Source organism: Temnothorax americanus, unplaced genomic scaffold, assembly GCF_048541705.1.
Source record: "Temnothorax americanus isolate GAGA-0224 unplaced genomic scaffold, ASM4854170v1 Scaffold5, whole genome shotgun sequence".
NCBI classification, from domain to species: Eukaryota; Metazoa; Arthropoda; class Insecta; order Hymenoptera; family Formicidae; genus Temnothorax; species Temnothorax americanus.
This window is the reverse complement of record NW_027509657.1, coordinates 3,791,144-3,816,145: the sequence shown is the minus strand read 5'-3', so window position 1 is coordinate 3,816,145 and position 25,002 is coordinate 3,791,144. Positions and strand designations below refer to the sequence as shown.

The 25,002-nt window shown below is 37.3% G+C and overlaps 9 protein-coding genes across 11 annotated transcripts in view; 5 read left to right on the top strand and 4 right to left on the bottom strand.

Annotated features, from left to right (window-relative positions):
* Nucleotides 1–4: 4 nt before the first annotated feature.
* LOC143904112 (MICOS complex subunit MIC13 homolog QIL1) lies at nt 5–1,663 on the top strand. Of its 2 annotated transcripts, none has more exons than XM_077418436.1 (3): nt 5–162; nt 270–429; nt 716–1,663. In XM_077418436.1, the coding sequence occupies exons 1-3, from the start codon at nt 149–151 to the stop codon at nt 899–901; spliced, it is 360 nt and encodes a 119-aa protein (XP_077274562.1). In that variant the 5' UTR covers nt 5–148; the 3' UTR covers nt 902–1,663. The 2 variants fall into 2 exon arrangements, with proteins under 2 accessions (XP_077274562.1, XP_077274561.1); XM_077418435.1 differs by having other exon boundaries at nt 42–204.
* LOC143904109 (death-associated protein 1) lies at nt 1,235–4,348 on the bottom strand. Its single transcript, XM_077418432.1, has 3 exons — nt 4,098–4,348; nt 3,775–3,874; nt 1,235–2,336 (listed from the first exon to the last, which is right to left on the bottom strand). Exons 1-3 carry the CDS (start codon nt 4,147–4,149, stop codon nt 2,177–2,179), a joined length of 312 nt encoding a protein of 103 aa, XP_077274558.1. The 5' UTR covers nt 4,150–4,348; the 3' UTR covers nt 1,235–2,176.
* A 518-nt stretch (nt 4,349–4,866) lies between these two features.
* On the bottom strand, nt 4,867–6,482 carry Prosbeta5 (Proteasome beta5 subunit). The gene is made up of 5 exons (XM_077418430.1): nt 6,299–6,482; nt 5,751–5,907; nt 5,456–5,668; nt 5,137–5,370; nt 4,867–5,051 (listed from the first exon to the last, which is right to left on the bottom strand). Exons 1-5 carry the CDS (start codon nt 6,440–6,442, stop codon nt 4,939–4,941), a joined length of 861 nt encoding a protein of 286 aa, XP_077274556.1. The 5' UTR covers nt 6,443–6,482; the 3' UTR covers nt 4,867–4,938.
* A 2,016-nt stretch (nt 6,483–8,498) lies between these two features.
* Nucleotides 8,499–9,767, top strand: LOC143904116 (uncharacterized). The gene is made up of 3 exons (XM_077418442.1): nt 8,499–8,659; nt 9,294–9,453; nt 9,557–9,767. Exons 1-3 carry the CDS (start codon nt 8,522–8,524, stop codon nt 9,709–9,711), a joined length of 453 nt encoding a protein of 150 aa, XP_077274568.1. The 5' UTR covers nt 8,499–8,521; the 3' UTR covers nt 9,712–9,767.
* A 1,777-nt stretch (nt 9,768–11,544) lies between these two features.
* On the top strand, nt 11,545–14,706 carry LOC143904117 (odorant receptor 13a-like). Its single transcript, XM_077418443.1, has 7 exons — nt 11,545–11,575; nt 12,237–12,506; nt 12,754–13,225; nt 13,537–13,636; nt 13,831–13,950; nt 14,331–14,486; nt 14,653–14,706. Exons 1-7 carry the CDS (start codon nt 11,551–11,553, stop codon nt 14,704–14,706), a joined length of 1,197 nt encoding a protein of 398 aa, XP_077274569.1. The 5' UTR covers nt 11,545–11,550.
* Nucleotides 14,707–14,968: 262 nt separating this feature from the next.
* Nucleotides 14,969–25,002, bottom strand: part of Mrpl52 (mitochondrial ribosomal protein L52) — a 245,962-nt gene continuing 235,928 nt past the window's right edge. Inside the window, exons 2-5 of the mRNA XM_077418434.1 lie at nt 16,085–16,229; nt 15,850–15,919; nt 15,239–15,371; nt 14,969–15,173 (exon numbers count right to left, since the gene is read on the bottom strand). Of these exons, the coding sequence (XP_077274560.1) occupies nt 15,012–15,173; nt 15,239–15,371; nt 15,850–15,919; nt 16,085–16,130 (411 nt within the window). The 5' untranslated portion in view covers nt 16,131–16,229 and the 3' untranslated portion in view covers nt 14,969–15,011. The remainder of the gene's footprint in view (nt 15,174–15,238; nt 15,372–15,849; nt 15,920–16,084; nt 16,230–25,002) is intronic.
* Nucleotides 16,447–18,316, bottom strand: LOC143904101 (uncharacterized). The gene is made up of 2 exons (XM_077418422.1): nt 17,903–18,316; nt 16,447–17,676 (listed from the first exon to the last, which is right to left on the bottom strand). Exons 1-2 carry the CDS (start codon nt 18,112–18,114, stop codon nt 16,542–16,544), a joined length of 1,347 nt encoding a protein of 448 aa, XP_077274548.1. The 5' UTR covers nt 18,115–18,316; the 3' UTR covers nt 16,447–16,541.
* Nucleotides 18,352–20,297, top strand: LOC143904110 (uncharacterized). Its single transcript, XM_077418433.1, has 3 exons — nt 18,352–18,668; nt 18,750–19,027; nt 19,225–20,297. The coding sequence occupies exons 2-3, from the start codon at nt 18,869–18,871 to the stop codon at nt 19,603–19,605; spliced, it is 540 nt and encodes a 179-aa protein (XP_077274559.1). The 5' UTR covers nt 18,352–18,668; nt 18,750–18,868; the 3' UTR covers nt 19,606–20,297.
* On the top strand, nt 20,494–24,517 carry Fip1 (Factor interacting with poly(A) polymerase 1). Of its 2 annotated transcripts, none has more exons than XM_077418418.1 (5): nt 20,494–20,884; nt 21,337–22,302; nt 22,580–22,917; nt 23,021–23,936; nt 24,438–24,517. In XM_077418418.1, exons 1-4 carry the CDS (start codon nt 20,705–20,707, stop codon nt 23,139–23,141), a joined length of 1,605 nt encoding a protein of 534 aa, XP_077274544.1. In that variant the 5' UTR covers nt 20,494–20,704; the 3' UTR covers nt 23,142–23,936; nt 24,438–24,517. The 2 variants fall into 2 exon arrangements, with proteins under 2 accessions (XP_077274544.1, XP_077274545.1); XM_077418419.1 differs by having other exon boundaries at nt 20,498–20,884; nt 21,337–22,254.

Sequence of the window (25,002 nt, the reverse complement as noted above, 5' to 3'; positions counted from 1 at the left end):
AGGTTTCTCGATCTCTTCTCTCTGCTTCTGCTAAAAACGGCGGGCTTTATGTAAGCCTCGACAGACTGTGACACTGTGACAGACGGCGGATGTGACTGGAGTGTTTTGGATTGAATCCACCCTTGGCGAAGTAATTTCTGACTGAATAATGGGCATCGTGCGGTTAGTACATTCGTTGAGGAATAGAGAGGACACGCTGTCACGGTATTCGCATGCTGCACTGTTCCGCGAGTCGAAATCGAATCGTGACGAGAGGTTATGTCCCGCAGGTTCGCCGTCAAGGCCACCGTCGTAGGCGGTTTCGTTTACTACAGCGTTCAGCAGGGCCTGTGGTCCAAGTCCGAGGACAGCGTGCAGTTGTACGGGAGACTCTACAATACCATCGCGCCTTACGTTAAAGACAATATCCCTAAGGAAGTGATCAACGAGGTGGGTTCTGACGGTTCTGTTCAAACTGATAAACGGCATTTTAGCATCCTCAGAGCCAAACCTTTATTTTTCATTAAATGTTAACGTATCCAACATTAAGATCTAATCATAAGTACTGTAGAATAATGTATGTGTGAACTCTATTTTGCTAATATCAACACTCAAGCAGTTATATTTTTAATTTACGTACAACAGTATTCAAGCTCTACTTTTATACGAATTCCACGTTTCAACATTTTGATTAGATTCATTTAAGAAAAGGAGATTATTAAATTGTCACGTATAGTTACCACCGTTGCCAAGCACCAGTGACCTCTCCAACTCTATCAAATCATCATGGAACAAGGGAGTCATAGCAAGCATGAAATTCCTGTCGGAGACTCCGACCCATGTGACCAACGGTGTGCAGAGTATTTCGGGAACCATGCGAGGTTACATAGAGCAACAAAGTGTATCCGAGAAAAGTCAATAGCGTTTTCTAATCCTATATTGTGGATTTTAGGAAGACTAACATCATTGAATATCATTGAGCTGTTAGCTTCACTCCTGCCATGTTAATTTAGATATCTGTACACTGTTAACGGCTCTTTATTGAGTTTTTTTCTTATTAATTTATTATATATGCTGAATAAAAATTTTATTATAAAACAATATATATATTAAGTCAATCAATGATTATCAATATTTATTATTATTTATTCGGCTACATTAATATCAATTTACAGCCAAAATAATCCGACTTTAAGTTATTTAAGTTTAGTTTACAGTAATTTCGAAACATGGAAATAATTACACTATTCACGAGTTCTGTACATATATGAATATTTATTCCCTCTGAAATGTTATACAAACTGTCGCCAACTATGAATCTCGCTCGACATTTACACGCTAACTTACGTTAACGTTAAGTCACGTTGACGAAGTGTCAATTCAGTCCCTGATTTCTATATTATAGTTCGGACAGATACAAAAAGAAAAATAAAACGACTGAAGGCTGAGAATGCAACTAAATGCGAAAGTTTCGTCATGAGTCGCAGTACGTACTGGTCCCCAAAATAGTAATAGTATCGTGTAACCATGTTACAGCAATACTTAATCGTAATAATGTAATCATGGCAAACGTGTCTAGTATAAAAGGAACGATAAGGCAAAGATAAAACGTTTGATAACGAGTCGAAGAACGTACTCGCAAACGGTCCGTACGTGGAATCTTAAATGCCGATACGAGGGATCTCGTGGCGTCAAAAATAAACTTTCTTTTTCTCTTGTTTTTAACAACAATATATAGTATCTCTCGCGAGGTAATCTAATGTTTCAGAGCGTACGAGAAATCGAGTTTTCCCGATCCTTTAACCGATTGGTTACGCGGGTCCTGCCCGTTCTTCATCCTCAGAAATGGATGGACCCAACTCGCTAACATCTTGTAGCTTTCGCAATTGCAATTTAGTTCTGGCTTTCTTTCTCTGAATTTCACAATTTCCGTGTATTTTGTTAGAAAAAAGATCTCGATATTATTCGTCGGTTGAAGGATCGAGGATCGCGCGGTGCGCAAAATGCTGCCGCGCGAAGTCAAAACTCTTCAATTTTAACCCTTTTAAAAACTTTTAAGTACGCTTACGTATGTAATATATACCTATCTCCCATATATATATATATTTGTATAATTATATAATCTTCTTTTTTTTTCTCGTAAACTCAACGGGTGACTCTGTAGGCCAAAGTCCACTAGCACGATGCAAAGTACGGCTCACTTTCTGGGCTGCTGAATAATGATAGGACGCGAAGAGTGCGCCGGTCGTGCGTCGTGCGTCGGTGTGGGCTTCTCGTGGAAGTGCTGCACCGCTTCCGGTGGAAAATCGGCGTTTCCTTTGGCCGGGGCACCGCTGATCATTATCGTCTTCGGCGGACTGCAAACGTCAGAATTACTTTTCTCATTTTTCCTACGTACGACAACACCTTGAAAGTAACGTATAAAAGGCGCACTCGAAAATGTTAATGACAATTAAAAATGATTTTAGAACAACCAATATATTCTTGCAATTGTATTATATTTATATCTGGAGGAAAAGATTGGCGATCATTTATCTTATCGATTTCTTGTCGCGTGCAATACCGTTATATTGATGTATTGCAGATAATTGTGATGATTTAGTACGACGAATAAAGATATACGTGTTTTGTTAAGTAAACATTTCTGATATATACATTACTGATACGATATTCAGTTACTGATACGAACAGTGGATTAATTCTTCAAAAGTTTTCGATTTAGAAAGTGATCTCAAGAACATATGTTACATGTTTTTCAACGCGGAAATGGAAGAAAATCATTTTTATTTATCATTACAAGCTCCGAGGAATTTTATTGGGATTTTGCACGGCGTGATTAGGCTCGTCGGAGCATTAGCTATTGTTTATTACGCATCAGGCGTAAAAGGATAATAGCATGCACTAATGGTTTCCGACGCCTAGTCGTCGATATATTAATCTTCGTGCGCTCCATAATTTTAACTCCTTCCGTGTAAATGTTTTTTCAATTGTACCGTTTAAATTTTCGATTGCGCAACATTGTGTTATGTAAGTGCGAAGCGCCGATAATCATAACTTATCGTCAAAATTGACGTCGCGCAAGAATGGAATAATCGGCCAAGTTGTGCAAATATTTTATGCCTTGCAATTCTTTCGCTTCGTATATAAGAATACAAAAAAGAAAGAACCGACGACGTTGCCATATGTCTGATACCCCCGCAAGCCGGATGTATACCTGGGCAGGCTTCTGTGATTGCGGAGGCCCAGGGGAATAATTATGCATGTCATTAGAAATGTTAGCAATATGTAGCTCCAAAGAAGAGGCAATAAAAGATCGCCATTGTAGAAGAAATTACGTGTCATTTATCAATCGTTTCAGACGGTTGATTTGACAGTCGATTGACAGTAATATCTAGTTGATTGTCAGGACTATTGATTAAAGAGAAAGATTTATGTAGAAGAAAAAATCGATGCTATCAATATTTTTTACCGTTATTTAAGTGGCAGACAGTAAAAATTGATAACAACCGTAAAATGGACTCGCATCTCTATTCTCATAATACTAAAATGTTTCCTCGGAATATCAGAATTAAATCACATATTGATCTTAATATTGGATTGCCAAATCAATTCTGTGGATGTCGTTAAATCTTTCCGTCGCGCCCCGCGTCCCCCGTCCCTCTTGAATCCGACCCTACGCGGCGAGCCGCCTTTGTTTTCGACGCCGCGGGAAGCGGGAAGCCGGTGATCGCCAAATCCGTTGAGGGACGGGTGAGATTTTTGCGACGTCGGGATCGAGATCTCGGTCTACATCACCTGCTCGACGGCTTGCTCTCCTCAACATCCTTGCTGGGCTTTGTCTCGCGCTCGTCCTTCGGCGTCTTGTGCTGCGTTATCCTCATGCCGCCCGCCTTAACTGAAAAAAAGAGACAGAAGTCGCGCGAGAGACGCGCGGCGCGGCATTAGATGTCGAGCACGGGATGTGGGCACGGGAGCGGATAGCCCGACCTTGGAAATCGAATCGCGATCGACAGGTGGCACGTCAACGGTCAACGCGCCATGAGAGCCGCGGAATAAACGCGGCTCTAACCCCGTCTTCCCGCGCGACGGAAAAACGCGGACGTGTGGGAATCGCTAACCTGCCGGGGGATGACCGCCCTTCAGCCTGCACTCGTCCGTGCCGCTCGACATCCCGTCGTTCTCGCGTCGATCCGGAGCCACGGTCGAATTTCCCGTCGCAATACTCGCAATATGCTGTGCCAACACGCACTGACTCTCCCTGCTCTCTCCGAGTCTCTCCCTCGCCGATCCAGTCCCAGTGGCGATGATAGCGCGGCATCCAATTCCTGCCTGACGCCTTCGTGCGCGTATTGCCGGTACTGCGTCGCGCTCTACGAAAAGACGTAGCAATGGGAGGGGAGGGGGTAGGGTTTCCACACACATGCTGTGTTTATACTTTCTCTCGCGGTGTGTGCCCCCGGTGCCTCGTCTCGAATATACGCACGGTGGCGACAATAATGTTCTACGACAATCTACGTGTTAACCGGTGTTAACATATTAGTTTATAATATATAATTACGTATCTAATTGATTTTTTTAAATTAAAAACTTCAGAAATTTACATATTCGATTTCTTTATATTTTTATGATAAAATATGTATCTGATGATAATTACTAATAAGTTCTGGAAAGTTGTCCTTTACTCTTAACGTCTGCTGCGAAACTTTAGATACTTGAGTAACTTGGATTAAAAATTGAAAGAAAGCCAAATAGTGGTTAATGTTTATGCCAGATATTACGTATTGTCACGATTATGAACAAATTGACGTTACATTGCACATTTGATAAAATTGTTTAATAGTTCAATAAGAAAGCGTTGAGTTTACGATTTATCATAAATTACACGGATAGAAATCATTCCGTTTTATTGTGTAAACGATTAATCTGCACACGCGTACAATGCATATTTAATAATTAAATCTAGGAGGAGGTGCTTGGCTCTGCCAATTTTTTCTCTTCGCGGTACGCGTAATGCAAGTCCTTGGAATCCTCGTCTGAGATATGCACCCAGCCAGTCGATTTCATGTGATATACTGTAAAATAAAATGTATGTTAAGTTATTGCGATATCGTACAAAATTATACTACGCAATATACCTCTCATCATTTTATAACCGACCTCTTACGATACCGCCGGAATAGGCGTCTCTGTGTGTGGCGTGGTAGATCGATCTTCTTCCAAGTTCGTATGCCTGTTCGTCAGTTAAATCCCACCGGTAACCGGAATCCAGAACACCGAACGCGAACACTGATCCGGAGCCTACGCTGAAAACCTTTCCCGGAGTACGAGTGCCCTCGGAATCGACGTAGTAAAGTCCGGGACCACGCTTGTCCCATCCAGCCAGCATCATACCTACGAAAGGATTACATGTACGAACTCTTGCATATATCCCACGACTAAATTCTGTATAATGTAAATTTTGAATCTGATATCTCACCAATACTCAATCCCATTCCTTTGAAATTATAAATCATGTTCGACAGGAGTTTACTCGCTGCCGCGATGGAGATGCGCTCTCTGTTTCTGAGCTCGTACATGCGGCACTGCCTTGCTAAAACTCGATCCCAGTAGACGCAATCCGCGGCACCACCGGCCAGAGTGCCAAGAAGATAGTCATTTATCTCCACTATCTTCTTCATGGTTTGCGAACCTAAGGGACAAGGTAAAAGTCAATCAGTTTTCATCCCGTATAACCTGTGTAATTTATCGCGCAAATATATAATGAGTTTTACCAATAAACTGTCCTCCTGTCGCACGCGAATCCACCGCCAGGATAATCCCGCCCTGATATCGAAAGCCCAAGGTTGTAGTTCCATGATCGAACTTGATCTTCAGATTCTTTCCGGTCTCGTCGGTGCCTCGAGCTATACGACCAAGAGTTTCAGCTGGCTATAGTGTAAAAAGAAATACGTGTAAAGGATTAAAACTATTTAAATTAAAAGGTCATTTTTTTAGATTTTAACATAGGAATATTTTATATAATATATGAAATATAATTCTGCAAAGTGTTTGGCGTGTGCTATTAATTTAAAGAATAACTATTGTCCTAATTTCATACAAGAATAACCTAAAAATACTTGATTGTGTACTTGAAAAGAATCGTAGAAGACATTCAAAGAATTCAATTATTATCGTTATTAGTATCGTTATTAGCAGCTGCTGCGACGTGATAACAATAGTCTACGTTAATTTGACAAATTGTAAACCGTAATTTGCGCGTTGCGAAGTGCGATTTGCATGATGCTGCAAATTTGGGTTACGATCGTTATTAAGCCCTTACGTTGACGAACGGCGGCACCGCCAGTTGGAGGTTGTTAGTGAAATTTCTGGTGTACGCCTCGACCTCGCCGGCGATCTTGTCCTTTTCTCGCGAATATCCGAAATCGACGGCGGAGTTGATACCGCAAACCTCGGCGAGCGCCATTTTTACCGGAGTGTTGACCGTCGACTGCTTGTCATCGCCTCAATTCCGACCGCTTCCGGTAGAGAGCGCTCGTGCCCATGTCAGCAGTCAGCGCCACAGCGCGATGGAAAATCGAACGAGAAATCAAAATCGAAAAAAAAACTTCTTGTCGAAGATTCGCAAAAAAGTCGAGAATGGCCGCGTTCAGCAGACACAACTGTTGAGTTCGTCTTATCAACACTCTGCGTTGATTGGTTGGTTCTAAAAGTAAGAGCCACGCACGTTCGACTGCTACTGAGCGGCTTGGTCTGTTGAACGTGTGACCAATGTCGGGATGCTAGCTCTCCAAAAGCAACTTATTCTTTTTTTACAATTGAGTTGTACAAATTGCCTGAGATGCCGCGGTTAAAGATGTTAAAAAATGGATATTTATACTTAAAAATGTCAGAAATATATATTGTATTTATTTTTAAGATAATTTAATCGCGGATAGTTCATTTGGGCATTAATTAAGAGAATGAACGGAGAAGAGGGGGGGGACACAATAGAATCAATCTTGTAAATTCTTGGAAAAGTTACTCACTGAATCTCTACAAGATTAATTAATCCTTTTATCAACCTGACACATTTTTTCCTAAAATAATTACGACGTATATTATCACTTTTAAGAGAAAAAAATATTTAAAAAAAAATAGAATAAGCGGTATTGTCATTTTTTATACAATTGCTTTTATAATGATTAATTAAGTAAAGGAGAAAGCATATGAAAACTTCTACGATAAATTCTCATTAACTTTTATTCAGATTAATGATTAATTGAAGTGGAAAGAATAGCTTGTCGCAAAGTTTCTACGAATAATATAATTTTGTAATCTAATCTCTCTTTCTTTCTATATATTAAATATAGATAAAATAATAATGAGTATTATCTGATATTATCTGATAATTAAGTTAACCGGAATTTGATCGAAGTCACCTGAAGTTGTAAATAAATTTCTTAACACCCATGCAACCATTGCAGAACAAAAAGTCAACGATGGCGTCAAAATTCAAAATGGCGTTCAGATAATTTTAAAGCCACTTTTAATAATCATTTTGCAGCCATTTTAACACCATTTTGACGTTATTATAATTTTTATATCATGATTGATTTGTGCGTAGGCATATGATAAATAAAATTTAATTTGTCATGTTTGAAAGATGTTCTTTTTGACACATTTTGTACAACCAGGAAAGATGATAGTTTGCTGATGAAATTCTTATCTTATCCAAAAACCAATATATTGATAGAAATCACGGAATCAGAAATTAATTAAATAGCTATATTATATATCAACTATATATCTCTGATTGTACAATAACTGTACCGAACTTGGAAATTTCTACTTTATTTGCTCAATCTGATAATAGAATATCTTTTTATTTTTTTAATAAAAAAAGATATTTTCTTGATTATAATAGCAATCGCATTAAATCGAACACGCTTGAGTTATTCATGTAAATCAAAAAGGTTGATACTGAATGGTTTATAATACCGATTGTGTAACGCATTATTTTTAGTTCCTCATCCTGAAAAAATATATAAAATGCAGGTTTTTTACATTTTCGATATTTTTTTTATATTCATTCAATCTTTACGATCGGAGGTAAAACCGCAGAGTGTCTCCGAGAACCGATAAGCTCGCGATGAGTTCGAAGAAGCGGATCGAGAGTCTGAAAGCTCCGCTGTTTTCGCCGTAACAGCCTCGCAGCCAACTTCCATAAAACAGAGCATTTTTATTACTGGCACCTGGGGCGTCAAGCGCTCGTCTCGAATACCAATGGACGGGCCCGGTATACTCTTTTCGAGGGTCATCCGCGAGAATTCGTCGACCACGCACGGCCCCGCGCGAACCAGACGGACGGCATATACGTGCCTCCGTCGCGGTCGCGTTTTTCTTATTTGTATTCCGCAGGGGAGAAACGCGGTATATAGGGCCAGCATCGGTGGAGAAATCATAAAAAAGCCGTGTAGATAAGGCACGCTCACCTTGGCGCATCACGCGAGTTGCTCTATAAAAGAGACGGACACACCTCGCGATCCGATCAAACCGTATCGAAATGTCTCGTCCGATCGTCGTCGTCGTCGCACTCGCGATCCTGGGCCTCCTGCAGGCGGCTACCGCCATCGACTTGTCGCAAACAAAGAATGTCCAAGTCGACTTCAGCGAGAGGGATATCGTGCCGAAAACGGCGCTGGTGAGTTAATAATTAATTTATCACGCACGCTTTTCGAAAAGACAAAAATCCGCGAATATGCATATAAATGGCACCGATTAAAGCACGCTTCAAACCGCATCAGATCTCAAGGTGCGGGAGATCTCTCTATTTATAATTTTATATGTTGTGTTTTTAATACATATGGTGTATATGTTTCTAATTCTTCATACTACATATATAAAATAGAATTCTATTTTAAATTCTGATACAAATAAGAATTAAATTAATTTTTAATTTTAAAATTTAATTTAACTTTCTTTGAAGAAGCATAAATATATCTTACAAATCGTAAGATATGATATTAATTTGTATCTCAGTTTCTTTGAAGAATCAAAATTGTACTAAAATAATCTATAATCTTTAATATTTACAGAAGAAAATTAACGTACATTGAGATTTGGATGTTTATCTTCATAGACATCATTATCAGTTCTTATGGTGCAATATAATCTTTAAGACTTATTGTATAAAAATCAATCTAAATATTATGTTATGTATATGCATTCCCTGTTATAGAATATAGAAAGATTATAGTTTCACGAAGAATAGTCCTAGAAAAGTTTCTTGGTGTAATCATTAAGAAAATTCTATGTCTTATCCCACGTCTGTGCAGAAAAGTCTTGTGCCCGAGACACACGCTGCTTCAGGATTCATCGGAAATCTCGAAATTGGAAGAAGATATGCCGACGAATCAGTCTTCCGCCGAGTCATCGAGTTTAACAATCCAACAAACACTGTTCAATCATCTACCCTGTCGCTAACTGTCACTAATGGTGAGAAAAAAATGTGTTACTTTATGTGAATCAAGCTTATAATTAAAAAATATTAAGTAGCTGTAAGCATCCATTGATCTTAAATATATTTTCCTTTGTGCAGGAATTATCCATTACATTAGTGTGGTGAACGACAGTGGCAGCTACGCGGTAATATGCGACGAGCCGGGGACTCTGGGAAAATCCAGAGCCAACATCAATATTCGCGCCTCTGCCAACACGAAATCCTACCTCACGATCGTCGTAGCAGCGCATTAAACAATGCATTCGTGTTTGTAACAGAAAAATAAAATAAACATTGCATATTTTTCGTTTCCCGCGAGAGTTTATTAAACTGTGATAAGAAATTTCTGTACCCTCATGTATATTCTTGGTCTGCACGAAAATAAAATAAAAGTCTTGAGAGGTCAGCAGCAATATCGTCGTACAGCAATTCACGCATGTTTGAACGATAAAAAACATTCTCCTAGCTTTATCAACTTTTTTTTTATAATATGGATACTTTCATCAATGTAAAAATAAATTCTCATTGAGATCGATTGCGTGAATCAATGGCCCGCTTTTCGTAGATAGGCATGTATAAAAATAGTCCGTAAATGAACGAGGTGTGATAAGTATTGCATAATAAGCGTGTCATTGGAAAATCATTCACGCGACTCACGTATCCACACGCTTCGACATCGTCACGCGTTAAATGCAAATTTCGTGAATGCCGTTTTCGAGGTGTTACACCACCAGGAAAACATTCTTCAATGTTTTGCGTGGGAACAGACATTTTTGTTTCGAGGGCATAGGTATATATGTGATCCAAATTAATTTTTTTCTAAATAAAAAAATATTTTATCTCAATGACACTTTTATCTAATTTAAGATTTAACATTTATAGAATTTAAGATGCACCCCATATCGATATACACGGACACGTTACACGTGAGTAGAAATTCCTAAATGGAAACGAACGACGTCGTCAAATTTATTTTACTCTCTCCTTTTGCCGATATTAGATTCGTAGGCGGGCAAGTTGAGGATGAAATAAAATCACACGCCGAAACCATATCCCAACATTTCGCCGAACCAGCTAGCTCTTAATGCGTCACAAAAATTTTCTTCTTTTCTTATTTGCTTCGCCAATATATAGGTATGCAAAATATCTCATCGTGGAATTAATCTTCATTCTTCTTTTTGCAATTGGCTATAACTTAAGAATTATTTAATTTTTATAGTTATGTAAAAATCTATCATGGAATATTTTCTCTTTGAATAAGAAGATGAAAAGTGACATTTTTCGATATTGTATCCACACATCTGTATATTATATATTATTGTATATGGATAAAGGATAGAGAAGACAATTGTGAAACGCACAATAATATTTCGAAAAGCAATATAGCTTTTCTGCTTTAAATATTGTAATCTTAGAGATATTTTATTTAATGTAAATTCGCGCGCGCACATTCCTTTTATAACACTAATTCGAATTAGCACTGACAAATTGTCACTGTCACTGTTATCTTTCCTACTATCGTTCTCGTTACGTGGCTAAGTCTCGACTGCCTCGACGAAAACGACCCTGCCATTGCAGATTCGTTAATAATGCACGGTCAAAATATCCAGCGATTCTTTTCTCTTTCAGCGACGGAATTTTTTTAGCGATGTAGCGATAGCAAAAAATATCTGCAAGCTGCGCGCTTTCCACGGGTCTTTTGAATTTTTCAACTGTTTCACTCATTTCGTCTCCTTGTTACGAACGTAAGAAAATTTTTTCTTGTACGTCGCGGTTGCGACTGTTCATTTGCGGGGTCTTCGACAGCAAAAGGGAAAAAAGAACGAAACGTAAAAAGTATGGTTCTGCCGATCAGTGAACTTGGACCTGCTCTTTTTGCGCGCCCTCCATTATAATTTATGCATCATACCCTTTCGCCAAATGAACACTTTGACAAGACGATAATGGTGCACGTTCTTTCTGGCTGTTACAATATTTATGACGGTGCAAGATATCGCGTGTCAAGAATTTCGTCGGAGGCATGCGTGATAATAATGTTCAAACGGTGGGGATAATATCGTTGAGACGAAGAAAGACCAGTAATCCTTTGACCAATGGATCGTTCGGACGAATATAATGGTATTCTTTTTCGTTATTAGTTAATAATTCTAATGAAACATAGATGCAATATAAAATTATATCTCTCGTCATAATTCAAGATTATTATATCAAGTGTTTATTTTTGTAAGAGAGAAGAGAGTACAATGCGGAGCGAGATGAATAAAAAAGACATTTTGAATTTCAAAACAATTAACGTACTTTTTTCTTAAAGATCGCATTACAAATAATACATCGTATTTTATTATTAAATTAATCTGTTGCATCTGTAACACGATGATTAAAAAATAAATACTTTATTTTTATAGTGTCAAAATCTTTTATATTCTGCAATTTCAATATTTCTCTCTCTTTCCTCTCTTTATGTATTTTTTTAATTTTTGAGTCTGCAACTATGAGTTCTTATACAAAAGTAATATAAACCTGTGAATTTATGTCAATCTTATATACTTAATATTTTAATGAAAAAAATAAAATTTTTATTAAGAAATTTTATAATTGTATATGTATATTCTCTTTAATTTTCAGGATTCTTACTATAAAGTTATAAAAAATATATAAGCTTACAGTGTGTATGGTGTATAATATTTTAATAAAAAGTTTTAAAGTGAATGTGTGAAGTTTTACAGTGTAATGTGATATTCAAGTCAGCAAATTCTAATATATTTGATTGCTTCCATAGATTTGGAATGGGCGATCAGCCTGAACCGTTGCATGTTGAAAATTATCGGTTTGTGGCCGGAAGAAACCAAAGATCACCGTGAAGAATTATTGTCGAAGCTTCGATTGTTATTAAATATCATCATGTTGATTTTCGTATTAACAATACCGGCTCTAGTGTCACTGATAAGAGTATGGGGCGATATGATACTGATGATAGATAATTTACAATACACGCTGCCTCTTTTGATCACGACACTGAAAGTCTTCATTATGTGGCGCAAGAAAGAAGGTACTTTATCATTTAACGAATTATTTGCCTCAGTCTTTTAGGTTTCTCTCTTCTTTATCATCTTTTATTAAACTTATACGTAGAATTTGTTTCCTATTTTTGGAAACTATTAAATGTTAACAAATATATAGTATCAAAATCAACCATCAAGATTGAGGACATGATAATGTTATAATAGAATGATAATTTCATATATATATGTATATATATGTATACATACATAATCGAAGACACATGATTTTCCTAGTTTTATCGCCGTTAGTTAACATGATCGTGAAAGACTGGATGAGAGTAAAAATAGAAAAAGAGCGAAATGTCATGCTAAAACAAGCCAGGATCATCCGTTTGCTAGCCATATGCGGAGCCATCATGATCCTTTGTACACTGGTGGTGGCCATCGGCTGTTTCCTTTTTGGCCGGTCGGTTAGGCACGTAACGAATTTCACCGATCCGATTGGAAAGCCTTTGCCGATCCAAACATACTATCTGCATGATGTATCCAGCAGCCCGAAATACGAATTAACATATTTGATACAAATAATCGGGCTGACTACATCCGGTCTCTCTTATACCGCAGTTGACAACTTTCTTGGACTTCTGATTCTACACATATGCGGCCAGATGGAAAATTTGCATGTGCGAATACTGAATCTGGGGAAAGATCCGAATTTCAAAGCGGTTTTGAAGTACAATGTGAAAGACCACATCCGCTTAATCAGGTTCTGACAATGAGTCGAAAATGTTTACGAGTCGTGTTCAAACATGGGTTGACTGGACTTAATGTTATTTTTTTAAGAAATTAAAGGAATTTATATCAGCAAAGTTTGATTTGCTAAAAATAAAACACGGCGTACAATTTTAGTTTATATTTTAACTTACGTCAACTTTAATTTCTTAGAAATAAGCCATAAATGTAGAATTTAGAATATTTGAATATATGCAGAATTTAGAATTTTTCTATTATTCCGTAGAAACTGTATAAACATTTTACATGCAACATTCTTTATTTTGTGCTACATCCAATTTGCAGATCTATAGAAATCATTGATAATACATTCAATTTAATGCTTCTCGGCCTGTTATTCTTCTTTGGCATACTATTTTGTCTTCACGGATTTTTAATAATTAACGTAAGTAAAAATAATTGTGCGTCATTTTACTAAGGTAAATTAAGCCAATTACATCGACCAATTTATCAAAAATGCATCATTGCGCTTTCATAGCTGTTTCGCTATTTACCACCATTTTTCACATGCGATATATAATTTTCAAAACAAAATATTTTAAAATATAATGTAATATATATAATTTACAATAATTTCAGGTTTTTAATCGAGACGATCACTTGTCGTTTACGCAATTAATTTGGTACATCTCCGAAAGTGTATGTGTTTTAATGCATACGTGTCTTTATTGTGCGATCGGCGAACTTCTTGTGACTCAAGTAAGTTAGTAAGTATGATTTTTTTAAAAATAACGATAAAGCGCGAATTATTTAATTGTGTATGACATGGAATATTTTTATAATTTTAACTGCAAATAAAAGATATTTAAAAATCATTATGATTTTTTTGAAGATATAAACTGCAAATGAATAATCATGATCGTCGTATATGTGCTATTCAAACTGTATAATAAATTACCACCGACATAATAGCCTTGAGATTTGCAGTAGAAATTATAAAAATCATACTTTTTGTAATTATTGATAAATAGATTTAATTCTCAATAAATTTAACTTTTCTGTAATTGACATAATTTAAATAATTAATCCCATTTCTCCTCCATTCTGAATTAATTCCTCAACGAGTAATATTTCCTCAGTCGGAAAAAATACATCGTGCCACGTACGACTACATATGGTATACACTGGAGCCAAAGAAAGCAAAAAACTTGACGTTAATCATGCTCCGTGTAAAGAAACCAGTCAATATTACAGCAGGAAAAACATTCCCGATGACAATGTCCACGTTCTGCAACGTGAGTTGTGTGGAACATATAAAATATGCAATAATCTTTTTCTTATTTTACTTGAATTATGAGACACTATTTTTTTTAGATCATTGTACACATTATAATTTTCGAGCAATATATTTCGTTCAAGTATTTAATATTTTACGGTTATCTAAAGGATCAAATGTTTCAGTTGCTAAAAACATCAGCGGGCTATATATCCGTGTTACTTGCCAATCAAGATTAACGTCGACATAATTAGAGAATAAATTAGTTGCTTGTTTACTACAACGTAAGATAAAAAATTTGTTTATATAAATGTGCTATGCATAAATTTTGCGATATATGAGAAAGTTATGTAGATAATTAGAAATATTTTTTTTCCACGTATCACGCTTCTCTATCATTGCATTTTGATTATGGTGCAATCCAAACATCAATCCTTATATCAACTATTATGATAGCGTGGATAAATCATTAACGGGATAAACAAAAATGATTATATAAGATAATATTTAAGCAAGTATATTACTTTCTTCATAATCATAAAAATTACTTTTCTATCGTATCTGCCTGTTTTTGAAGTAGTAAATCTCCTTTGGGTTTCAACTTGTTGTCCAGAATTTGTTGTGTTTCTCGCTCTTTCTCTTTTTGCAATCTAGCATGTCTTTCAACAGCATAATCTACCTCTCCAACTAATTTGATAATTCTTGCCTGAAAATCGGTACAGTAAGTATATGATTTCATAACAAGTAATAATCTCCATTTGTTTTACATACCGCATAACCACGTTGTTTATCTAAGCGTGCTTTTTGTCTTATTCCAAGAGGCGTAGGTCTTCCATCTTTAAATGTGTAATCTGGCAAATTTGTCAACAGACCAAAAGCATTTGGATTAGCCGTTAACCCACGTCTAAAAATGTAATATACTAATTAAACAATTACAACTGTAAATTATACATATGGAGGGATAAAAACCACAGTGGTGTAAGTCAAATTTTTAAAAATATTTTTTCGTCGGCATAGATGCAATTTATATAATTGTATAGATTGCATCTATGCACGCGAGAAAAAATTTAAAAAAATTTGACACCACACTATGACTTTTATCCCTCCATATATCTAATAATATTAAGAGAAATATGCATATATCAATATCATTAAAATAACATTGCATTAAAACATATATTGATAAATTTCATATTCTGCATGTAGATTAATTCGAACAAAACCAATTCTTATATTTTTATACACTTTTTACATTAGATATTCTATATATACATACAGATATACAATAAACTTGGGAACAATCATTTTGTTGCTTGATATGTCAGAACAATGTATATTAACGTTCTATATTTAAACATAATAGATAATTTCAAAAATCATACTTTTGTCTCCACCTCTGGTTCAAATATTGTACACAAGACTGATGAAACCCATTAACCACAATATTATAATCTGAAATAACGGATAGTATAAAACGTCATTAATAATATATGATCGCTAATTACAAGTAATAAATGATTACATCATAAGAAATCTATGCAACAAGAGTATAAATTTAGTAAAGAATAAATGTGAGAATATTATAACCGTAATAACTTTTTCTTCTTTAATACTAACTTATATGTTGTTCAACACGAAGTACAGCTCTAATAGTCGATATCATATTTGACGACAATATTGTATATTATTTCGATAATAACATTTATTTCATTTCTTCTTACAAAATCTATATTTAGGTTAGGTTACACACAGCAAGTCTCGCCGCCACTGTCTCTCTCTCTGCAGGGATACCAATTACCAATATAAAATGTTCGTTCTTTTCAGCTACACTTTACATACCTCTTTTTTCTTTCTAGAATATTTTTATTTTATATATTTCAAATATAGATAACATAAGAGAATACGTCTACGAAGAATAAATATGAAGGATACAATTACACATTTGGTACAATGGTACAATAAATAAAATTAATAATAAATTAACATTAAAGAAGTCACGGTTTTCTTTTATTTCTATCACATATCAGTTATATATGTGCATATTATGTACATTAATAGTTCTATAAAGAGACATTTAACCATGTACACCCGGAACCCGATATAAAAACTCCCCGTCGTCGTCGTAATAACAATCGCTGATCCGATACGTCATGCCTGGTTTGTAGAGATGCTTCGCGATCTTTATTGGTTTGGCATAGTTTAATTCTGCATCCGCTTTTTTCTTCCACACTTTGACCCTTGTATCTAACAGATTGTCATTCGCCCCAACGATATTGAAGTCTTTATGCTTGTCCCGAGAAGGTATAGAAATATCTCTGTCAGACCGTCGTGCAATCTTCGATGAAGTATCCTCCTCGGCGTGAGTTACCGTATTGTCGGATGTTGCGGCAACTTCTGCAGTTTGCATCTCTTGACTGGCTTCCACCTGCTTCCTATACACATTCAGTAGAGCGATACTTTCTTCCGGGGACTCCTGCTGTATATCTTCCAGCTTCGTCCTTACAAATTCGTCAAATGTAAGCAATTTACCTTCCTTATTAACTGGCACATTTAATTTTTGCGAATTTGTACGCGATTGTAATGTAAAAGATCGTTCTTCGTTCAATGAAAATTTCTCTGTATTTCTTACAGCAGGACTATCTGTCGTAGCGCTCGCAGTCAGTAAATTCTGATTTTCGGAGTAATCGGATCGACCTGCCACTTTGCTCGAATTATCCTCTTGCGATAATAATTTCGTATCGCTTTCCTTTTCCTTCTCATCTAGATAAGTTTGTATAATACTGGAGAACAATTGACTCTTTGGTTTCTTGAACTCCACCTTAGGGACAAACTGTTCCGCTAACGATTCTCTGTCCGTCAAAATAATTTTCCTGTTCTTAAATTTCATCAGGTGCTCACCGAGCATGGGATTCAACGGGAGTCTACCCGCCCGGAAATCCTCCCAATTTTTAACCGCCACATTGTCGTACCGTAAAACCTTCTCCACCGATTTTGGCGACCACTTAGTCTGCAGGATTTTTCGTATCGTCTCTGGCAAGGCAGGAAAACTCTCGCTGAGTTTCTCCACCGTCCACTCGTCGGGATTGTGATTGTGTAACTTACGAATCAACTCGTTTTCCGCAAATGTGAGAAAACGTGGCTCTTTCTCTTTGAAACACTTTTGGATGGCGATTCGTTGTTTAAGACGCTCCTTCCTGACTTTCGTCTCTCTGGAAAAAAGATCGATGCCGTCTAATAAATCAATTCGACGTGTTTCACTATATATAGCGTTTTTACAATTTTCAACATTTTAGAAAATAATGTAAGGCAAACTTAGGTTAGGTAAAGCAAGCTTAAATACTAGCTGTAAAATACTACATATATATACATAAAATTGTATTACAACAATTAAATGCAATGCATAGAATCTTCGTGTAAGTACAGACATAAATATACCTTTCATACATCCTGTGGCTCATACCGACGTTCGTAAAGTCCGCCTCGAATTCGCTTACGTCTTCAGCGTCGAAACTATCAACCGATTCATTCTTTTCTATCATTTCTATTCTGTTACGAATACCGGCGAGTGGCTTGGTTAGAGAGGCAGGAATTGCTCTCTTGCTAAACATTCTGCGTAATATCGTCGTCATCGCTCTGATTTCGCTCATCGTGGAGTCCCAGGTTCTATCGTGGGCCTCTCAACTCTCAACCTCAACCCACAGATGATACGTCTCAACCTCAACCCTCAACTTGTTCGCAAATAACAACACAACACACCGGTCACCGGATCCACGATCCACCGGATCTCGATTGACGATTGATCTCGATAGAGCTCTAAAAAAGTAGGTATTCTCGTCCGCCATTTTGGATCCAATCATATGTGAAAACATAACCTTTTCGTAAATGTCGGTCTCGTATTCTCAGAGCTTCCAAAATGACTGGCTGCGTTGCAATTAATTGCAATAATAGAAGCGAAAAAGGGCTTCAACTTTTTCGAATTGCAATAAATGTGCGCCATCTGAGCTAATTAAAGAACCATTCAGAAATCAGACGGAGCACGAACTATTTTTTTTTTCTTGCTCCTTTTAGGTTAGGAGTGTTAGCGCCTTCAACCCTGTCTTTATATAGCGCGAAGCACGGACTAACAATTCGGACGGGTTAATTCTGTTGACACGTTACTCGCCTCTTTCACACTCTTTCACTTCAATTTCACTCGGAATAAGTACGTGTCGTGCATTTTCAAGCACATTAATATCAAATTAATCGAAACACATAATTCAATACATGAATTGTTCTCTTACAGCTTACAGCATACGCTCGTAAATATTTATATTGTTGTCTGAGGATAAGTGGAAGGACATGTAAACAAAATAAATCTGGAATAAAATAATTGGAAAACAGGGAATCGTTTTTCCATTGACAATGCCCTGTTGCTGCGTGACAGGGTGCCACAACAGAGCGGAAAAGGGGCACAAACTCTATAAGCTGCCTCAAGGACATAGGAATGAAACGAGACGAAAATTGTGGATACAAAATATAGGCAGAAAGGGTAAACTGCCATTAAATGCATATGTTTGTCGAGTAAGGATTTTTTTATGTGTTACATTATGTATCGAGAATTGTAGCCTCTAGTATTCATATTAATGTTGGACGGAGTGATGCATATTAATAACTATATGTAAGGAAATATTTTATTGTTGTGCCCAATTCAAGTTATGTCAAAGGATTCCAGGATTTAAGTAATATTAACGAAATGTTAGAATATTAATTATTTTTAGGCTCACTTTACGGATGATCAGTTTGAGCTGAAAAGGGCAGACCATAAGAAGCTATTGAAGTGGAATGCTGTTCCTACAATATTCTCTCATTCCAGAACGATTAAACGCGAAAGTCCGTCAGAACGGGAAGCAGCTGTACTTACGAGGCATGAAACTAGCGATTCGCCGGAAAAAGCTACCGCAGAAGAGAGCTTAAAGACAGAATTTATAATAAAAACAGAAGTAGAAGAAAGCTGTAGAGATAATTCGGATGAAGTGTTGGCTTTAAAGTGCAAGTTAAATGCTTCCCTAAAAGAAATCCACAGTTTGAGGACTACTATATTTCAGCTACAGGCGATAATAGAGAAATTAGTAGAGAAAAATTGCATGGACAAAACGTAACTGTCTTTCTAATAAGTGTAAGTTTAGCATCTTCGAGATGATGTACAGAAATCTGAGATTATACATCAGTGACGGATTGAAGAGTTATTTAGAAGATGGCTCAAATACTTTACATGACAATGTCGAACGACTATTTAATTGATGCTATTAATGAATCTGCAATCTAACAATAAATTATTACTTTTCACAGATTTCATAATTATTGAAAAAGAACAATCATATCATAATACAAGTAGCAGCAAGCAGTTTAACCATAAAACTTCAACCATTAAAGTTTAACCATAAAAGTTCAATCACAAAACATTGACTAATAACTCTTCAACAAATGTGATATGACGATTCTTATTGCGTACTAAAAGCAATATTTGCTTAACGAGTGTACAATAGTGTTAATTAAATATATAGAAATAAAACCAATTTTTTATCAAAAAGTCGAGAATGAAATATGAGTATTCTAAAACGGATTATCATTCACTTCGTAATCCCGTCACTCGTGACTTTCCAAGTCTTTCAACTCTCTAAATTAATCTATGAAACCAAGGTAGAAGTGATCGAGTGCAAAACCTGTCGGTTGATCGTTCTTATACAGAACGGGTTACCCCAAGTTTAAGAGTGACATTACCAATGAATGTAATAGTTCATTTACAGTTTGCAAAATTGTAGAAGATAAAATAATACATTATCCAAAACGAGAGGTACGTCTACATTTCGTTTCATTAAAATATCTACAGGCAATTTCGGCGGCAAAAAGCACGTGGCCGCCACTCCCACACGCACTGGATATTCTCAGATAAATATGGGAAACCGGATTGGCCATCGCGTGGACACGCGTCACTCCAGTTTTGTAAGCCTGGTTCTTCGTACCTGCACTTTCTGCACTTAAAATGAAGAGAAGACATGTAATTAAATATTAAAGAAAAAGAAAAATAAGGCGAATAGTGTGTCCAAAAGTTCAGCTACAAAGAACATAGCTCTACTCTCGTGTCCCACGTGCGACAGTCGTTGGTTCCCACGCGTCAGCGGGGCGTTCGAAGACCCAGATTCGCCGCGAGAAGTCTCTCGCGGGAGCCTTCGTCAATTCTTGTCAAACGCAGGAAAAATGGCGGATGAAAGCGAGGATCAGTGGTTGTACGGGGATTCAACCGACAGCAAGGAATATATCCCGGCGAATATTCAATCGGAGATACAGCAGAATGACTCGATACTCGCCGAGGCTCAAGAGAACTCCCGGACTCAGGAAGAGCTCAAGGTGGAATGTACCGGCGAAACACCGTCCGAGGTATGCGCGCGACCTAACCTCTCTCGATCGTTTACAATTGATTCTCCGTAAAATATCACGGAGAAATTTACATTTGTTTCGATTTCGACGATTTAAGCACACTTAATATCCCATGTCGCGTACAGACTTCCAATTAAATATGCATACTCGCTTTAATGGCGCGACATAACCTGTACGTAACACTTTGACAATAAACAAGGTGTAAAAAGATTTGTGTCCAAAAAATTGGACCCCCCTCCCCAATTGGTGACACGGAATCACGAAAATATAAACGTGTCTATCCCAAACCTCTAAAAAAAAAAAAAAACAAATGTATAGATAGAAGAGAAAGATAAACATGTTTATCATGAACTATAGTTTGTGTAAATTGTATTTGTATCCTTTCTTTCTTTCCAAAACGTTTGACCTTTTTGTACCTCGATATCGTTCTTAAAGCACGTATTTTTTTATAGATGCAAGAGGCTGGCGACTCCCTTGGCGGTGGTGACGAAGAATCCTCTATGTTGAATAATGCTCAAGAAGAGAATGCTGATGCGAATAAAAACGGGAGGGAAGCTTCTAGTCAGGAGGATGGCGAAGCAGCCAGCGAATCTGATTCCGATGACGATGTACACGTTGTTATCGGCGATATCAAATCGACTCCCGCTTACGGTAGTTTAAATATCAAAAGAGGAGGACTGCTAACCAACACGTCCGGTGTATCAGATAAGCTGAGCAAACAACCGGGAAAGTTCAGCATAGACGAATTCGAGACTATTGGCGTTATCAATGGGATACCGGCCCACGAATTCAATTTAGATCAATTGGAGGACAAACCATGGAGACAGCCTGGCGCGGATATCACGGATTACTTCAATTATGGCTTCAACGAAGACACCTGGAGAGCATATTGCGAACGTCAAAAGCGGATGCGAAGTGAATCTGGAGTAGGATTGATTTTAAACGCGGGTGGTGGTGGTGGTGGCAATCCGGGGGGCATGAGAATGCCTCAAGTTGCGATAACCAACGACAACAGCAAATATTCCGGCATAATGGGTCCTAAGAGGGCAGGTCCGCCGCCTGGAAGGAAAATGGCAGGAACTATAGACGTTATAGGAAGCTCCGGTTTAGCCTCCAGAAGAAATCTCGATAAATCCCCACCAAAGGGAAACGTTATACAAGTCATGACTGCCGACAGGAGAGAGTACTCCAGGAAACCAGGTTTCCCCGACATGAGCGTACCGCCTCCTGGAGCAGGAATGCCGCCGCCGCCGTTCGATATGCCTCCGCCGGGATATGCTGGAGAACCCACGCCGTTCTATATGCCGGAAACCGACCCGTATTACCAGAGTTACGAGCCTACGCAGGACAGCCAGTGGGGCAATGACCCAGTAAGAATGCAGCGCTGTACACTGCGCGTCAATGATTCCTTTCTTGAGGTAAACGGAAAACTTAGAAGCCTAGAGACGTTATTGGTTACTTCTATTAAAGTCACTAGAATTTCTATGTCCCCCCCCCCCTCTTATCTCAGAAAAGGAATCTTTGACGTGCAGTGTACAATATAAATTATTCGAAAATAGCATTTATATTTGAATAGAACTATCTAATGTATAGCTATCTAATGTATATCTAATTATATAGCAATTTTTAAGCTGTATAATATTCGATAGATTCTACACTAGAAAAATAAAGCTAACTTTTTTCTTTTTATCAAAGACATGGCAGCCGACAAATCTAGCGATCCCGATGACTGAAGGTGAAGACGACAAAGACATGGGACCTAAGACGATACCTACGATGGTTCCACCAACGTCCATTCCTCCTTTGATGCCGCGCGATCAGAGGGACGGCAGAGATCGGGAGCGAGACAGAGATAGAGATCGGGACCGAGAACTAGAGTCTATGAGTAGAGATAGGGACAAGGATAGAGATCGCGATCGTGATAGGGAGAAGGATTCCATGATGAGGGACCGCGATAGAGATAGGGAGTCTATGACGCGAGATGAGGATCGAGAGCGCGACAGATCCAGATCTCAATATCGACATAAAGATCGGTAATAATCTGTTCTTCCTTCTTCTCCAGAATTCTATATCAGACGCTACCTATGGAATCATTTCTGTAATATGTTAATGTATGTTAACTCCGGTATTTTTTAGACATCGGCATCGATCAAGATCACGATCTCGCAGGCACAAGTCGAGATCACGAAGTCCGAGTCGGCGTAAGAAGAAATCCAGACGTTCGGATAGAGAGCGTTCCAAGGAAGAAAGCGAATAAGCGTGTGTAAAACCTTACTGTGTTAATTTACGGCGTCGTAGCTGGATGCACCATAGAATTAAGATCATTTTGCATAAAACAATATTCCGACTGTTGCCGAGAATAGTACACGTATCGGTAATATTATTCACAAAAGCTAATTGTAAGATATGACTACTAATTGTCACATATAAGAAATGAAATGTATAGCGATTCCTGCGGAAGTTACAAATGATATAATTTTTGACACGAGTAAATTATTAATGCAAACAATAGAAGTTGGATATACAGATTGATGGAAGATTACAGATAAAGAAGATAAAAACTTTACGTTTTATTATGTATGTTTAAGACCTGCCTTTTAGAAGTAAAATATTTTTTATTGTATCTGCACATTGATTTCTGTGTGTGAATGTAATCGACGAAAAGAATACTGATATGATAAAGCTATTTTCAACAGATTTTTATATTCAGATTCTATCAATGCGGAAACACACAATAGGCAAGAATAGGGTTCTATTTTGATTGAAATTTTTGAATGTCCGAATCACTGAAAAGTGGCTGAACTTGCACGATTCATCTCTTCTCTTTTTCTCTCCAACGTGAAAAGAAAAAGAGAAAAGATGAACCCGTGCACAAGAAGTTCAGCTAAAAGGAACAGGGAACAGGACTTCTGCTACCATTTGCACTACTGCGCATACGCGGGATTTGTCCGTCCGTCCTATTGTCTATTGTGGCTGTGGCTATTGTCCGTTCCGATCGTTGAAGACGTTGAAGCTGGTTATAAAACGTGAAGCTCATTTGCTGGAAAAGCTGGTATGCTTATTTCCATAATAATTACACAAGATTTTATAACTGTACTACAATTCGACAAACGCGGTAATAAAATATTTGATCGAGATTCTCATTTGCAATCGGTACGTCTGTAAAAGAATGTAGGTCACGTAAACGATGTAACGCAATTGAAAAGTTAGGTTATGTTTCTGCATGTCTATATATAACGGGCATAAAATAATGTAAAATGTAACACATTTTAAAACGTATAAAGCATTTTTGTGATGGATGAATTTATTTATTTATTACGTAATATCACCGTGTAAGATACGAGATCTCAACATCTCGGGTACTCGCAACTCGTCGCGTCGCGTAAAAGAGTCACGGTCGGTCTCGCTCCGCGTGTACTTGGCGCGAGACACTACCGTGTCTCTTGATGTCATAAATAAAAACTGTTAGCAAAGTATATAGATACGTTACGTTATTGATGGTTTATTAATAATCTTTCTCAACATTGATATATATATATTTTTTTTTTTTTAGATTCTGTTTCGTTGGAGCCGAAGATGCCAAAGTCAAAAGAATATCTGTCTGACAGCGATGACAGCAGTGAGGAGGTACTATTTTTAAACATTTATATCAATTTCTGTAACATCTTTTTATGTTCGTATTGTTTCCCATTTGCAGGAAGTAAAGTCAAAAAAGAAGCAAAAGAGGGAAAGGGAAGAAGATGAAGAAAAAGAGGCGAAGAAAGAGAAGAAACCGGCGAAGAAGGCGAAAACGGATGACGAAGATAGTATTTGGGACTTGGGTAACAATCGTCAAGTAAATGTGAGGAATTTCAAAGGCAAATATTACGTCGATATTCGGGAGATGTATTATGACAAGGATGGCGATTTAAAACCTGGGAAAAAAGGTAACATTATTTTTGCAAAGACAACGAACTTTACAGTTGATGATTTTATAATCAAACCCAAGTATAAACAGATTTTTAAATATTTCAATATTTTTGTGATTTTTATAGGAATATGCTTAACCATGCAACAATGGCGAAAGTTAATGGATGTTGTGGAGGAGGTGGATAAAGTGGCCAAGTCAAAGAGTTAGA

Excerpts from the sequence above, each read along its gene's own strand:
- LOC143904112 (XM_077418435.1), top strand. The coding sequence starts at position 149 with ATGGGCATCGTGCGGTTAGTACATTCGTTGAGGAATAGAGAGGACACG. Across the intron at positions 205-269 it reads AGAGAGGACACGCTGTCACG|GTTCGCCGTCAAGGCCACCG; the intron begins GTATTCGCATGC and ends TATGTCCCGCAG. Across the intron at positions 430-715 it reads CTAAGGAAGTGATCAACGAG|TTACCACCGTTGCCAAGCAC; the intron begins GTGGGTTCTGAC and ends TGTCACGTATAG.
- LOC143904109 (XM_077418432.1), bottom strand. The coding sequence starts at position 4,149 with ATGTCGAGCGGCACGGACGAGTGCAGGCTGAAGGGCGGTCATCCCCCG. Across the intron at positions 3,875-4,097 it reads GGGCGGTCATCCCCCGGCAG|TTAAGGCGGGCGGCATGAGG; the intron begins GTTAGCGATTCC and ends TCTTTTTTTCAG. Across the intron at positions 2,337-3,774 it reads GAGAGCAAGCCGTCGAGCAG|TCCGCCGAAGACGATAATGA; the intron begins GTGATGTAGACC and ends TGACGTTTGCAG.
- Prosbeta5 (XM_077418430.1), bottom strand. The coding sequence starts at position 6,442 with ATGGCGCTCGCCGAGGTTTGCGGTATCAACTCCGCCGTCGATTTCGGA. Across the intron at positions 5,669-5,750 it reads GACAGGAGGACAGTTTATTG|GTTCGCAAACCATGAAGAAG; the intron begins GTAAAACTCATT and ends CTTGTCCCTTAG. Across the intron at positions 5,052-5,136 it reads TTCCGGCGGTATCGTAAGAG|TATATCACATGAAATCGACT; the intron begins GTCGGTTATAAA and ends TTTATTTTACAG.
- LOC143904116 (XM_077418442.1), top strand. The coding sequence starts at position 8,522 with ATGTCTCGTCCGATCGTCGTCGTCGTCGCACTCGCGATCCTGGGCCTC. Across the intron at positions 8,660-9,293 it reads TCGTGCCGAAAACGGCGCTG|AAAAGTCTTGTGCCCGAGAC; the intron begins GTGAGTTAATAA and ends ACGTCTGTGCAG. Across the intron at positions 9,454-9,556 it reads GTCGCTAACTGTCACTAATG|GAATTATCCATTACATTAGT; the intron begins GTGAGAAAAAAA and ends TCCTTTGTGCAG.
- LOC143904117 (XM_077418443.1), top strand. The coding sequence starts at position 11,551 with ATGGATCGTTCGGACGAATATAATG. Across the intron at positions 13,226-13,536 it reads GACCACATCCGCTTAATCAG|ATCTATAGAAATCATTGATA; the intron begins GTTCTGACAATG and ends TCCAATTTGCAG. Across the intron at positions 13,637-13,830 it reads ACGGATTTTTAATAATTAAC|GTTTTTAATCGAGACGATCA; the intron begins GTAAGTAAAAAT and ends CAATAATTTCAG.
- LOC143904101 (XM_077418422.1), bottom strand. The coding sequence starts at position 18,114 with ATGAGCGAAATCAGAGCGATGACGACGATATTACGCAGAATGTTTAGC. Across the intron at positions 17,677-17,902 it reads AGCCACAGGATGTATGAAAG|AGAGACGAAAGTCAGGAAGG; the intron begins GTATATTTATGT and ends TCTTTTTTCCAG.
- LOC143904110 (XM_077418433.1), top strand. The coding sequence starts at position 18,869 with ATGCCCTGTTGCTGCGTGACAGGGTGCCACAACAGAGCGGAAAAGGGG. Across the intron at positions 19,028-19,224 it reads TAAATGCATATGTTTGTCGA|GCTCACTTTACGGATGATCA; the intron begins GTAAGGATTTTT and ends AATTATTTTTAG.
- Fip1 (XM_077418418.1), top strand. The coding sequence starts at position 20,705 with ATGGCGGATGAAAGCGAGGATCAGTGGTTGTACGGGGATTCAACCGAC. Across the intron at positions 20,885-21,336 it reads CCGGCGAAACACCGTCCGAG|ATGCAAGAGGCTGGCGACTC; the intron begins GTATGCGCGCGA and ends ATTTTTTTATAG. Across the intron at positions 22,918-23,020 it reads CAATATCGACATAAAGATCG|ACATCGGCATCGATCAAGAT; the intron begins GTAATAATCTGT and ends GGTATTTTTTAG.